This window comes from Periplaneta americana, chromosome 3, assembly GCF_040183065.1.
Source record: "Periplaneta americana isolate PAMFEO1 chromosome 3, P.americana_PAMFEO1_priV1, whole genome shotgun sequence".
Lineage (NCBI taxonomy): Eukaryota > Metazoa > Arthropoda > Insecta > Blattodea > Blattidae > Periplaneta > Periplaneta americana.
This window is the reverse complement of record NC_091119.1, coordinates 86,311,596-86,324,236: the sequence shown is the minus strand read 5'-3', so window position 1 is coordinate 86,324,236 and position 12,641 is coordinate 86,311,596. Positions and strand designations below refer to the sequence as shown.

General features: G+C 38.4%; 1 protein-coding gene across 2 annotated transcripts in view; it reads left to right on the top strand.

Annotated features, from left to right (window-relative positions):
• The window catches only part of r (carbamoyl-phosphate synthetase 2, aspartate transcarbamylase, and dihydroorotase rudimentary), a 441,968-nt gene that overhangs the window by 290,728 nt on the left and 138,599 nt on the right, over positions 1-12,641 (top strand). For both annotated transcript variants that reach the window (XM_069820902.1, XM_069820901.1), the window contains exon 21: positions 10,990-11,226. In XM_069820902.1, the coding sequence (XP_069677003.1) occupies positions 10,990-11,226 (237 nt within the window). The remainder of the gene's footprint in view (positions 1-10,989; positions 11,227-12,641) is intronic.

Sequence of the window (12,641 nt, the reverse complement as noted above, 5' to 3'; positions counted from 1 at the left end):
TTTTATACCAAATGGCTATTATACTGTAGGATGTGTCGAATATTGACTTCTGTAGATTATCTACAGCAAAGATATGTAAATGTGAAGTACTGTCTTCGCTCTACGAGTTGGCGCGGGGAGTAGATAGGCGGGTTGGGGGAACTTTACGCTACACTCTGACCTGAAAACTTCAGTCCACTTACTTGGCTGCAAGGGAACGGAGTCAGACATAAAAGATTCCGTATCTTTGGTGTTGTCGCTATGGCTATCATTATCACATTTTTCAAAATTGTTGGAGTACCATCTGTCCATGATAATCGACTATTTATGTTCCAGCCGTGTATATTAATTCGAATCTCTCAACAAAGCCATTAGTCCCACCGCCCCCATTCTGATGGACAACAATGAGTCTTCTGGACACATTTATGGTAGTCAAAACTCCCGTAACATTTTTATCGTGCCAGCACTTGGGAAACGTTAAATTGGTAGGCCTATCTATCCGCATCTCGTCCAGGTACAAAATCGGTTTTTCCACTTTCCTAAGCTTTCTTATTTGCTGTAGATATCTTCACGTATTCTAATTTACAGTGTTTTCCTAAAATTTTTTTTCTTGCTGCACATTTCTTCCACCTGAAATTCTTTTTCTTCAGTATTCTTTTAATGTTGTCTTTCATTTCAAATCAATTTTCTCTTGTAGAATTGTAGAAGTTTGTTGCAGCTTGGTACTACTTATTTGTTACTTGTTATTTAACAACACTGTAATAACTACTAGCTTCTTCACTGTCGATTGAATTGATGATGGCGAGGTGGTATTTGCCGAAATGAAACCAAGGATTCGCCATAGATTATCTGACATTTGCCTTCCGCTTGGGAAAACCGCGGAAAAAATCCCAACCAGGTAGTCAGCGCAAGCCGGAATCGAACTCATTCCCGAGCGCAACTGCAGATCAGCAGGCAAACGCGCTACCTTCTGAGCTACGCCGGTGGCCCTCTTTCTTTTTCAAATAAAAATTCTCAATTATATCTTTTTTGTCAATCTCCCGTCGAAGTCATCTGCATTTGCGTTTCGGTAGTCTGGACCTTTCCGTTTTTTCTCCCTCAGGTGTCGACAACGTACTTTCTTCTGTGCAGTCTTTCATTTCATTCCTTATACGCTGTATTGTTCTTGTGGATAGATTAGAGTAATTTTTCTGCCTTTGCTGTAGGTTTCGTAAGAGGAATGCAAAGGCACTGTTGTTCTTTTTCTTCATCACAGAATTATTTTGCACTTCTAATAATATTCCTTTCTTCGCTATAGATTGTCAATTCTTGTTTCCTCTTTGTCGACATATTGACAATAAACAAAAAACTGCTATAAACCTAAATAACAGTATACAATAACATAAATTCTATTAACTATATTATCAACACTAATAACACGAAAAGCAAACGATAACTAAAGCAATACAAAGACATGCGGTATACTGAAAACAATCGTCTTGTTGTAACTAATAAAACACTAGAATAAAAACCCCACTATTATTTCACAAAGTCGTAAAGACTAATAGACACGTGCAGTAGATGTTTGTGAAACAGGAATATTGCAGTGAACAGCGCGGTGCGCATGCGCGACTGTTTCCCCTCCGCCCCTTCTAAGTACTTCAGGCGACTTCTCCTGGCGTGACAACAGTAGAACAAGAAGTTATTTTGTCATTCATGGAGTAGGCTATTATATTTTATGACAAAGAATTATACATTTAAAACGTATATAATTAAACATGCATTTTAATTGATGGAGTCCACTCCTTTGGATTAACGGTTAGCATGCCTGACCGTAAATGAGCGGGTCCGGCTTCAAATCCTGGTTCAGACAAGTTACCGGGTTGAGATTTTTCAGAGATTTCCTCTCAATCCATTAAGAGCAAATGCTAGGTGACTTTCGGCTCTGGACATTGGACTCATTTCGCTAACATTATGACCTTCATCTCATTCAGACGCTGGATAACCATAGGAGTTGATAAAGCGTCGTAAAATAACGAATTAAGCATCAACCATTTAGATGAACCCAGCTGAATTTGTTTCACAATTTCACAACAGTTTGGTAATGTTTGTATATTGGATGTCGATATTCTAAATCCCACCATTTCTGTTTGAAAACTTGGTATTATACTTACTTACTTACAAATGGCTTTTAAGGAACCCGGAGGTTCATTGTCGCCCTCACATAAGCCCGCCATCGGTCCCTATTCTGTGCAAGATATTGCAATATATATTAAACTCTTCGTAAAGGATGAAATGGTGAGACATAATCACAACTATGAACGATGACGTAGATTTTATTAAACTAGTAACAGTAACAAACGCGAAGTTCATTAACTATTTTTGTGTAATACACTGGCGTGTGTTTTGCGATGTGTATTTTTTATTCTGACGAACTTCCTCTACAAGGAAAAGGAAAAAAAAAAAAAAAGAGAGGGGAAACAACTAATCAAAAAACCTCTATACTGTTAAATTGTTAATGTCGTATTTTTTTTTACTGGTATACTAAAATTGGAGATTGTCATCATATTTGCGACCTAGCTGCAAGAAATTTGTATGATATTTTAAAAATAAAATTTTATAGTTTTAAAATTTCCTAAAAATCATCTCACTGGTGAGAAATGGCTCATGCGTCGGAGTTTCTTAGTGTTTGATTTACGTAATTGCAATCTATTATATACTGCGTAAATGTAACGAGGAAGCTGTCACTGCTCTGGATTAATTAATATTCCCTAACATATTTCTCCATCAGGTTTATGGAAGATTGTTATGTATAAAAAATTCTTCGAAGCAGAAAAGTAATAATTGTGATAAGATAACTGATCGTGCATTACTGCGACTCATATGAAAAGTTGATTGATGCTTTCAGGTTTCTGCTGAGTAACATTAATAATTTTTGTCTACGTTTTATAGTTCTCGGTAGACAAGTGGCTATCAAATTTGCCGTTGGATTCCAGGTTCGCGATCTCAAATTCTAACGAAGTTGAATTTTTAAGAGGGAATAAAAGCTTTCATCATGGCTTTTTTCGGAACGAAAATGAAAGCGGGTTTTAGTGTCGTATATTTATAGCACGTAATAGAATGAGCTCTGAGAAGGAAACTTTTGAGAACATCACGTCAAAAGTTCCTTTGAAAGTTGAGCATGGTTAAGTACTGTAAAAGATCAAGTGAGCTACAAAAGTCTAGCAGTTAATACAAACTGTAAGATACAAACAGCTGCGTCTGTGGCTGAAGCACTGATCTTCTGCCTAGGCGGACAAAGCAGACGTTAGAGGTTTTCTCGGGGTACTCCCGTTTCTCTCTGTCATTCCACCAACACTCTCCACCTCTCCCTCAATAGTAAAAATAAGGCTGGAGAGAAGTCTGGGGGTAGTACGGGTTTCCGATGCTGATATAGGAAGGGCTTAGGGCTACGGGCCTCTGGGGCTTATCAGTCTATTTGTATGCGGGCGAGTCCTGGCTCTGTCAGGAGCTGAGACAGGATAGCCCACCTGAGAGCGTCTGCTGATCAGGAGGCTTGAGCCTCCGGGCCTCGGAGGCTTATCAGGCTACTTATATGCGGGCGAGATCTGACTCTGTCAGGAGCTGAGACAGGATGGCCCACCTGAGAGCGTCTGCTGATCAGGAGATTTGAGCCTCCGGGCCTCTGAGGCTTATCAGGCTACTTGTCCGCGAAACTGGACCTGGTTCTGTCAGGGCTGATGCAATATGATCAACCTGTTAGCGTTGGATTTACGAATGCCTTCCAGGCCACCTGTCGAACTTGAACAATCATCGCATGTAGCGCACAGTGGGCCAAAATGTGTCTTACAATGAACCGTCCAGGTGGGGCTTAAATTTAATAAAAATACATATTTAAACTAATTTTCGTTCGTTAAGAAACGTGGTGATAGTTATTCGTTTCATTTTTTCCTCGTTTACGAAATATATTGAATCATCGTTGTTACTTATACCGTTTCTTGCGCGCACTCGGATCCTTATAATTCCGCGACACCATTTCACAGCTCTTGCATTAATGCTTCTTTTTCTCTTAACTCACATTAATAGAGTACTCTTGCTGAAATACAAATTCAAGCTCCACGATCTGGGACGGTTTCCTTGTAAGTATACGTCGGGTCCAGCCCTCGAAAGCCAGCCAAGGTACACAAACACAAGTTTACTTATTTTCTTGTAGTAGTACTTGAGTAATCTTTGCGCTTGTTAATGAAGACAATCCATTTGCATTTAACAGAAGTGGAGAACGAAATATTAACGGGTCTGAGTTATTTTTGTTTTTATTCTTTTGCATGCAGTAGACTATATTCTTCTACTGTATACCTGTTTCTTTCTGAAGATGGGACAACAACTGAAAATCATATAGCGTGGTAAGCCCGTTGCTATATTAACAACGATTGAATTGCCAAATTTACAATTCCAACGTGGTGAGTGCTCAATAGCTCAATAGCTGTGTACAAAATGTCAGCCATTAATACGTTTCGTGTTTCATTCTCAGTCGATTCTTGCATAATGCATTCTTTTAAAACTTCACGTCAGTTATCATTAACGTCAGCTGGTAGCTCGCATCAGCTAATCGCGTGGTCGTCCAAATTGGCAACGTAACGCTGTAGTTCCAAGTACGGCCGCTTAACTGTCATTTCTCTTCTTTCGAAAAACCAGGTGTATCTACTCGAAATACTTTACTTCCTCATGCAATGAGAATCCAACGCTCTCGGCTGAGTCTGAATCAGCGGTATTTCTCCAGACATAAGCACGGTAACTTGTGTACTACCAAGGAAGATGTAAATACAGTATACGCACCAAAACGAACAATACTGAATATGCATAGGCTACTCTACTTTTATGTATTAGTAATCTGTAATAAACTACAAGTCAAGTAAAGCGTTTTAATGAACTGGAACGCAATCATATCTTTGTAAAACAAAAATTCATGTTCACTATCGCTTTTTTTTGTAAAACACATGTTCAAAATGTTTTCCATTATTTTCTAGGCCTCAAGCTCAGGATAAAGACCCATCCACATCTCATATTATGACAGAAACACCCCAACATTCTGTCTCATTGCGAAATTCAACTAGGACTATAACAATAACGCTCCCTCTTCTCACAATCATGTCTCAGAATATATCGAGCTACATTTTAATAGAGTCACTTCAAAGTCAATTGGCTAGTCTCCTAAATTGAGACGCCTCATTCTGACTGTGGTTTTCCGTGGTTTTCCTAAGGCGCTAAGACAAATGACGGGATAAGTCCTAAAAGATATGGACACCCCCCCCCAACAAAAATTTCGGCACTTTTCCTAGCTAAAACTTTCGAAATATGGGCCTTGGCTTTGCATATTGCTTTCGGTACTTGAGGCGCATTTACTCGAATGTCATTCGCACAGCGCAAGGGCTAGGATCCCTTCTCTTGCGAGGACTGCGACAGTCCCACTCGTTGTCAGACTTTTAACATATTCGGTGAACCTTACCTGTTGCTGTTCTGCCATATTTCTCCCCCCCCCCCTCATGTGGTAGCTATAAGATTACTTCCATTTGCGGCTTTTCCCTTCAAAATTCACCAGTGGACTGGCGAAACTCGGAGTGAGAAAAGTGGCTGTCAGGCTTGGAGCTCACATGTTCAGTTTTTCTCAGCCTCAAATTCTCTTGCAAGGACGTGTTTTCTCGTACCTTTTAAATTTTTGTCCTCCCATTTCCCCATTGACAGTGACACAATGACGTAGATTCTCAAACATGTTTGCAAATAAAGGTTGTCATAGTTGGTGAAAGAAAGCCACTATCGCTTCCCGTAATTCCACAATATTGTTGTCGGTGGATTCTCCATCAAGATGAACTTCATCTTATCACATACGTAGGCATCGAGTGATGTAAGGTCAGGTGAATGTGATAGATAAGAAAAGTGCATTCCACGGAAAATTATGCGTTCCCAAAATGTTCCCAGAGCAAAGTGAATGTGTTACAATTTGTGAACAATTTGTCACATAACCGTGTTATTACTCGACCGAGGCGAGTGGAGCCGCGGGCATAATGTGAACTAGCGATGACGCTATACGAACGCAGGAGCAGTACAAGTGGCGCTGCGGGCTGCAGGACTCCACTGGCCTCAGTCGAGTAATACCCGGTGAAGACTTGTGAAACATTTCACGAAAGCCATCTGAAACATGTTCCAAACTTGAACTATTTACACTTCGAAGTACAGTACATACGAATGGCAATAATATTCAACAATAAAACCTTTTCCTCTGTTGTGAGAACCATAATTATTGCAGCACTATGCCAAGCACGGAATATACAATGTCTAAATATTCTGGTAATACTTGATTGCTAAGCAAACATGCATAGTAGCCGAGCCATAATTTTAACACTGTTTGTTTTGTTACTATACTAATTGAAAAAAAAATTATCTTTTTGTGGAAAATAGTAGTCACGTTCCGTTATTTATGTCAACTATTTTCGTACGATGCTGTCATCTAAAAGGCACGGTACTAACAACTTCTTATCTCTCACAAGTATCACAGCTACTTGGCTCAATTCAACATTGCATTGTCAGCAAATGATGAAAGATTACAATTTTATTTTACTGTCTGTGGACTGTTAACAGTTTACTTTTTAAGATGATGTTTTCATTTTCGTTCATTCATTGTTTTCTGCCCAAGAACAGGTCTTTCACTGCAAACCCAGAATTCTCCATTCTTCATTTTCACATATGATTGATAAGAATATGTTCTTTTAAAATAAATTAATAAACTATAAATAAATAAAAATTGAGCAAATAAATACAAATTAAACGAGAATAAATAAACAAGCAATAAATAAAAATAAACAAGTAAGTAGGTAAACATGTTCTTTGTGTTCCTTCTACTATATACTTTTCTTTTTAACCGTATGACGTGATTTGCTATTGCTCTCAACAGAAATTTTTGACAACTCTGCGGCAGTTCAGAACTTTCCCGTAATACACATAATACCCATATTCTCATTAAAATTGTAAATCTGTATAAATCTGTATATTTTGGATTTTGTTTAATTAAATTTTACGATCAAGCAGAGCACAAAAAATATAGATTTCAGTTTTCAAGAACTTTATTTGAAGTCCTCCGAGAAATTCATTGACTATAGCCTAAACAATAAGATTAATTCCATATAGGCCATTCGGTATCTCGTTAAAATTTACCTGCTCGTAAGGGGAACGAAGAAGTGAACTGGAAAGCTTCCCTCTCTCGCTACATTTCCACTTGCACGTAGCTAGCTCGCTTTCTTCCACATAAGTCTGCAAATTTCCCCCTTTCTGGATTTTTTTCCCAACTTCTGCATGTCTATGTTCATTTCCAATCGGGGAAAGAAAATTCCCCTCTTTGAATATGTAGCCTATGCGTTAATACAACACCGTCCTGAATAGGGATATTTTTCCTGAAACTTCATTTTCGAATACTTACTTTTATTTTCTGTACGGCGGTCAAAATATTATCTTCTCTAGAGTGAACTGCACATCACCTGGTTTTTATCATAAAATGTCAATTGATTAATAGTTTTCTGTCCTAGGGCAAGTATTTCACTTCGAACTCAGCATATGTTCTTCTACTATATACTTGCTGTAAATGTAGGGAGCTTCTGATTTTGCTTTTCTTTCGAAGGGAATGTGCAAGGGCCGGATATGAATCTCAATGAATATATATATATATATATATATATATATATATATATATATATATATATATATACTGTATGTATTTATTTGCTTACTTCTTATCTTACTCTCGAGCGAAAGACCTCAGACGTCCTAGAAAATATCTGCAGTGTGTCGCCCCACCAGCTACCCTCGACTCTTATCAGGAGCTCAAGGGTTAGCCCACGCTGCACTTGCATCGCTCAGCTTACGAGTGGAAACCTGAGATTTCTCTTCTAATCGCGTCCGCCGGAAGGAGATAGTAGGAGGGGTTGACGTCAACAATCTTCATTGTTCTGATAATGCTGCGTAGCAAGTTACAAACACACCTGCCAACAAAGGCCCTGGGCGAATCTGTAAATAGAGGCCGTAAAAATATTGTTGGTCTTCAGGTGCGGTCACCAAGGTTTCCTGCTTCGTGAACACGTCTCCAAAGACCTTATGAGATCTGTGTCTGAAACTTAAACTAGAAAAATAAAAAATACAGTTCGAATGAAGTACTTCTACAACGTTTTGACGTGAATACGTGTTTAAAATTAGACCGACACATGGGGTACCAGGACGGAAACGGCGATGTAACGTTTTCATAATAATCATTCCGACACTAACTTCGTGACTAATAATACGATTGAAATAAATGTGGTCTCGTTCGAACGGGTATGCAACTACGATGTGAGCATGATATTGGCGGTCCGCGGCGACTGGCGGCCATTTTGGGCGTGGGAGAAAATTTGCGACTCTATATCTTGCGACTCTGATGTGCTAGTGCCAAACGAAAAACTTCATCTAGATCTGTCGATTAAGCCAGACGTGTTAACGCAAAACCTACGGTTGTGTCTCGTACACAGCCACAGGGACACAGCTAAATCGCATTTTGTTTTATTTTCCCATTAGAAAAAGTGCATATTGTAATGCTGCAGGAAGTAGGTTTTGAGAAATTCGCGGGAATACTCATTTTCAAGAAACTTTCAGCTGAAAAATTGCTTTGGGCATCCCATTTATCAGTTGTTATTTATTTCTCCTCAGCTGTTGGACGGAATTTGTACTTAATCAGTATGTGCCAGTTAATTTTTTCTTGAGATAATGTAGCCTACATGGAACGTAATTATTTCATTAAAAAATACTGGTCCTTTATTTGAAGTCAAAAATACAATATGGCGATGTTCAAATTGGAGTCCTTTAGCATTATTTACACATTAACAACTGTATAGGTCTATACCTACTTTTGTTCATCTCAGTAGGCTTATATTTTAGTATTCATGTCGTTTTTAGAAGCCGATTTTTTAAAATATAAAGATATTAATAATGATTATTTATATATGGCCATTTTGTGTAGTCTATATTTATGGGGAAAAAAAATACATGCAGTGTACTGTATCAACTTTTCTGTACAGTTTTTAAACATAGTCATGCATGTTAATTTCGATTTTGTGTGTAATCCAGGGAACGAAAGTTCTTATATGAGAAATGAAGGTTGTTTTCACTTGTAACAAAACTTTAACTGTGTATGTATCTAATGCCTACCCACTTCACTTACGTGAGTCGGGTTCTGCATATTGCGGATACATGGCAGAACTGTGACCCATTTTCAATTTGTACACCACTTCGGCGGGCCACGTTGTACATTATGTGTGTCTGTGAAGAGTTATGTCATGTATAGGGTGAGTATATAGGCCTATGTAAGTGTTAATGAAAATCTCTGACCCCGACTTCAACTTTCATTCTTGACTTTTCATCAGTCCAGATTGAGTTCATTGTTGAGAATACTCTTTCAGCTGATGAATTACTGCCTGGAAGACACATGATTAATGACACTATTTTGAGAAGTTTTTGAAATGGAGTGGATTTTTTTTTAATGTTGAAAAACATCATACCACATATTCACCTGTTGGTTTGTCATAAAATTTCTCATTTTTTTGAACTACTTAAAAATGGACGCTGTGTCAGTTCTAACGCTTCCACGCAATGCGAATGCTAAGATGACTAAAGACAAAGATGCTATATTCTTCTCAAAGAGTGGGGAATATCTCATTCTGTGCTGGTTCTTCTGTCTCATACTTAGAATCGTTCAGAAATGTGCAGCAGTTCCATCACGATACTTAAATATTTACGTGTAAAATGTTATTGAAACAAAATAAAAATTTCTGGGGACAAAATTAAATTCCGGGAACAAAAACGGGGACATTTGCTCCCCGGGGACAATAACTCAAAACCGGGAACTGTCCCCGGAAATCGGGGATGTCTGGTCAGCCTACCCTAACTACAGGCACAGTAACAACTTCTTTGCTTAATTTTCCCGACAAGTACAGCGTATATCGGATGCTTAAAGATGAACGTTTCACGGAATGAACAGCCACGGGATTTCTTGAACGAGGACTGGAATTTGTGTAATCAATGACGATATATCAGGAAATGTCTTGTGTAACCTCTTTTTGTTCCGATGACCGAGTTTTCAATTGAAATAGTACATAAATAATAGTTGTAACGTATTTATTATTCTCAGTTTTATTACACTCAACACCTGATTGCCAGCTACGAATTTATATTTCACATCGAAATTACATTAAGCACTATTCGCCTGAACTCGTAGCGCACGCGACTTTACAATACGCAGATTTTCTATAGAAGTATGATCCAAATTGAATGTGTGCCTCTCGGAGAGGCAATTTATATATCTAGCTTAAAAGCCGTTGTGTAGCTTAAAAATTACACTGTATTAGAGAATATAAGAGGAACTGGAATTCACAGATATAGAGAAGGTAAACGTGATCATTTATAGAGAGAAAGGACTCTGTAATTTCAATTAAGAGGAAAAGAAGCAAGCCAGAACATTCATCAGCCAGATATTGTATGAATTAGCTATTGACTTACTGAGTGATTTATAGATTGATATTCAGCTATAAAAATATAAGCTTTACAGAACAATAACTGTTGAAATGACCACAAACGCCATTTAACATGCTGTCCTGTATAATGACGTAATGTCCAAGAGAGGGAGTTGTCCATAGAAGAAGTAAAAAGGGGAAATTCGAGCCGGCATTGTGGATGGATCCCCGGCATAGCGCAGTTGGTAAGAGCGCTCAGAGCGCCAAGCGAGAGGTCCTGGGTTCGATCCCCGGTATCGGAGCGAATTTTTTCCCAAAAAATATTAAGTTAACAATACCTAGGCCTAACTGTTAGAATGGCTTTCATTTAATGCACACATATCCAACTGTAAGGTTAATAATAATGAAAGCTTAAAACTTGCTGAAAGCCTGGACCCAACTTATTTCCTTTGACGACAGGCCTCCAGCTGTGTCCTAATATGATAGATGTTGCGGTGTTTTGTAGGTGGAGCCAGTGCAGTGGACATTCGAGGACATAGATCCGTCTGGCGGAGAGCTCAAGCACCTGGCTGACTTTCTGGCTAGGAAGCACTTCGACCTGGTGATCAACCTGCCCATGCGCAACGGCGGAGCGCGCCGCGTCTCTTCCTTCATGACACATGGCTACCGCACGCGGCGCCTCGCCGTCGACTACTCCGTGCCACTCGTCACCGACGTCAAGTGCGCCAAGATGCTCGTCGAGGTCAGTACGCAGGGTCATACAAATTACACACATTTTCTTTAGATTTTTATGCAGTTATAATAACCACAGTCTTTAAGAAATTAGCATGCTGTGCATATTCCATTTTTTGCTGTATCTTTTATACTGCTAACTTTACATTAATGTCACATGATTATTTTACATCAGTAGTACTCACTAGAAGTTAGATAAAAGAGAAAAGTGAGAAATAGTAATTTACCGAGAGCCACAATGCATTTCACAGCATTGAAGCTTAACAAAATGCGCGGATTGTTAATTATTAAATTATTGAGCCTATTATTATTATTATTATTATTATTATTATTATTATTATTGCTTCAATATACAGTAATAGAACTAACACATTACTCATATTTTGAAGTTGAAGAGCGGACTCTGCTACTCTCCTGCACAATCATAACAATACGAGCAGGTTTATTTGTTGTTTTATTTCACTTGTAATCTATTTCGAATTTGGAAGTTTAGAAATTAGTGTCACATACAAGTAGAAGGCACTCCTTAAAATCTCCGCATCTGTAAATGGCTTAATTTCTGTTACATGATGGTACGCACGCTATTATAATGTCCATTAAGATTTTTTTTTCCAATGCCATCAGGTTGTCATTTGACATTTCTGGCCTCTTCTGGTAATGGCTTATTTGTAACTCATTCCTGAAGTTGGGGCGCCTGGAAGGCGGAGTTACGCTGCCCCGATGATGATGATGATAATGATGATGATGATGATGATGATGATGATGATATTATGATTATGAAGTGCCAGGAGAGGTCTTAAACCTAAACCTAACCTAATTTCCAGACCATGGAAAAAAAATCCTGTGTTCTTAACCGGGAATCGAACCCGGGACCTCATGAACTTTTGTCAGAAGCACCGACCACTAGCCCACGAGACTGGTCATATCCATTAAGATAAAACCCATTATTACGTCAAAACAGAATAAGCACATGAGATATCAGCTTCTTTTTTTTTTTTTTTTTTTTTTTTAACATATTAACACTTAGAAACACTTTCATGTAATTTTTTCATTCACTTGTAAACAGTACTTTGTGTGGCAACCATTATTTTTAATGACAGCATCAATTCTACGAAGCATAGAGTCCTCTAGACATTGCAGTTCTTTCTTGCTGATGACCAGTTGTGGATAATGGCTTCAATCAATTGAGTTTTGTTGCTGGAATTTTTTTAGAAACCAAACTTTTTAACCTTGACCACAAGTTTTCAATTGGATTAAGGTCAGGACTATTCCCAGGCCACTTTAACCCATGATGTTTTCCTTTTGAAACCACTGCATAACACTCTTGGTACTCCTGTTGAAATACGAAGTCATCACAATTTGGGTGTAAGTCAGCAATGGATGGTATCAATTTCGCTTCCAGAATATATTTTTTTGTAGCTTTCC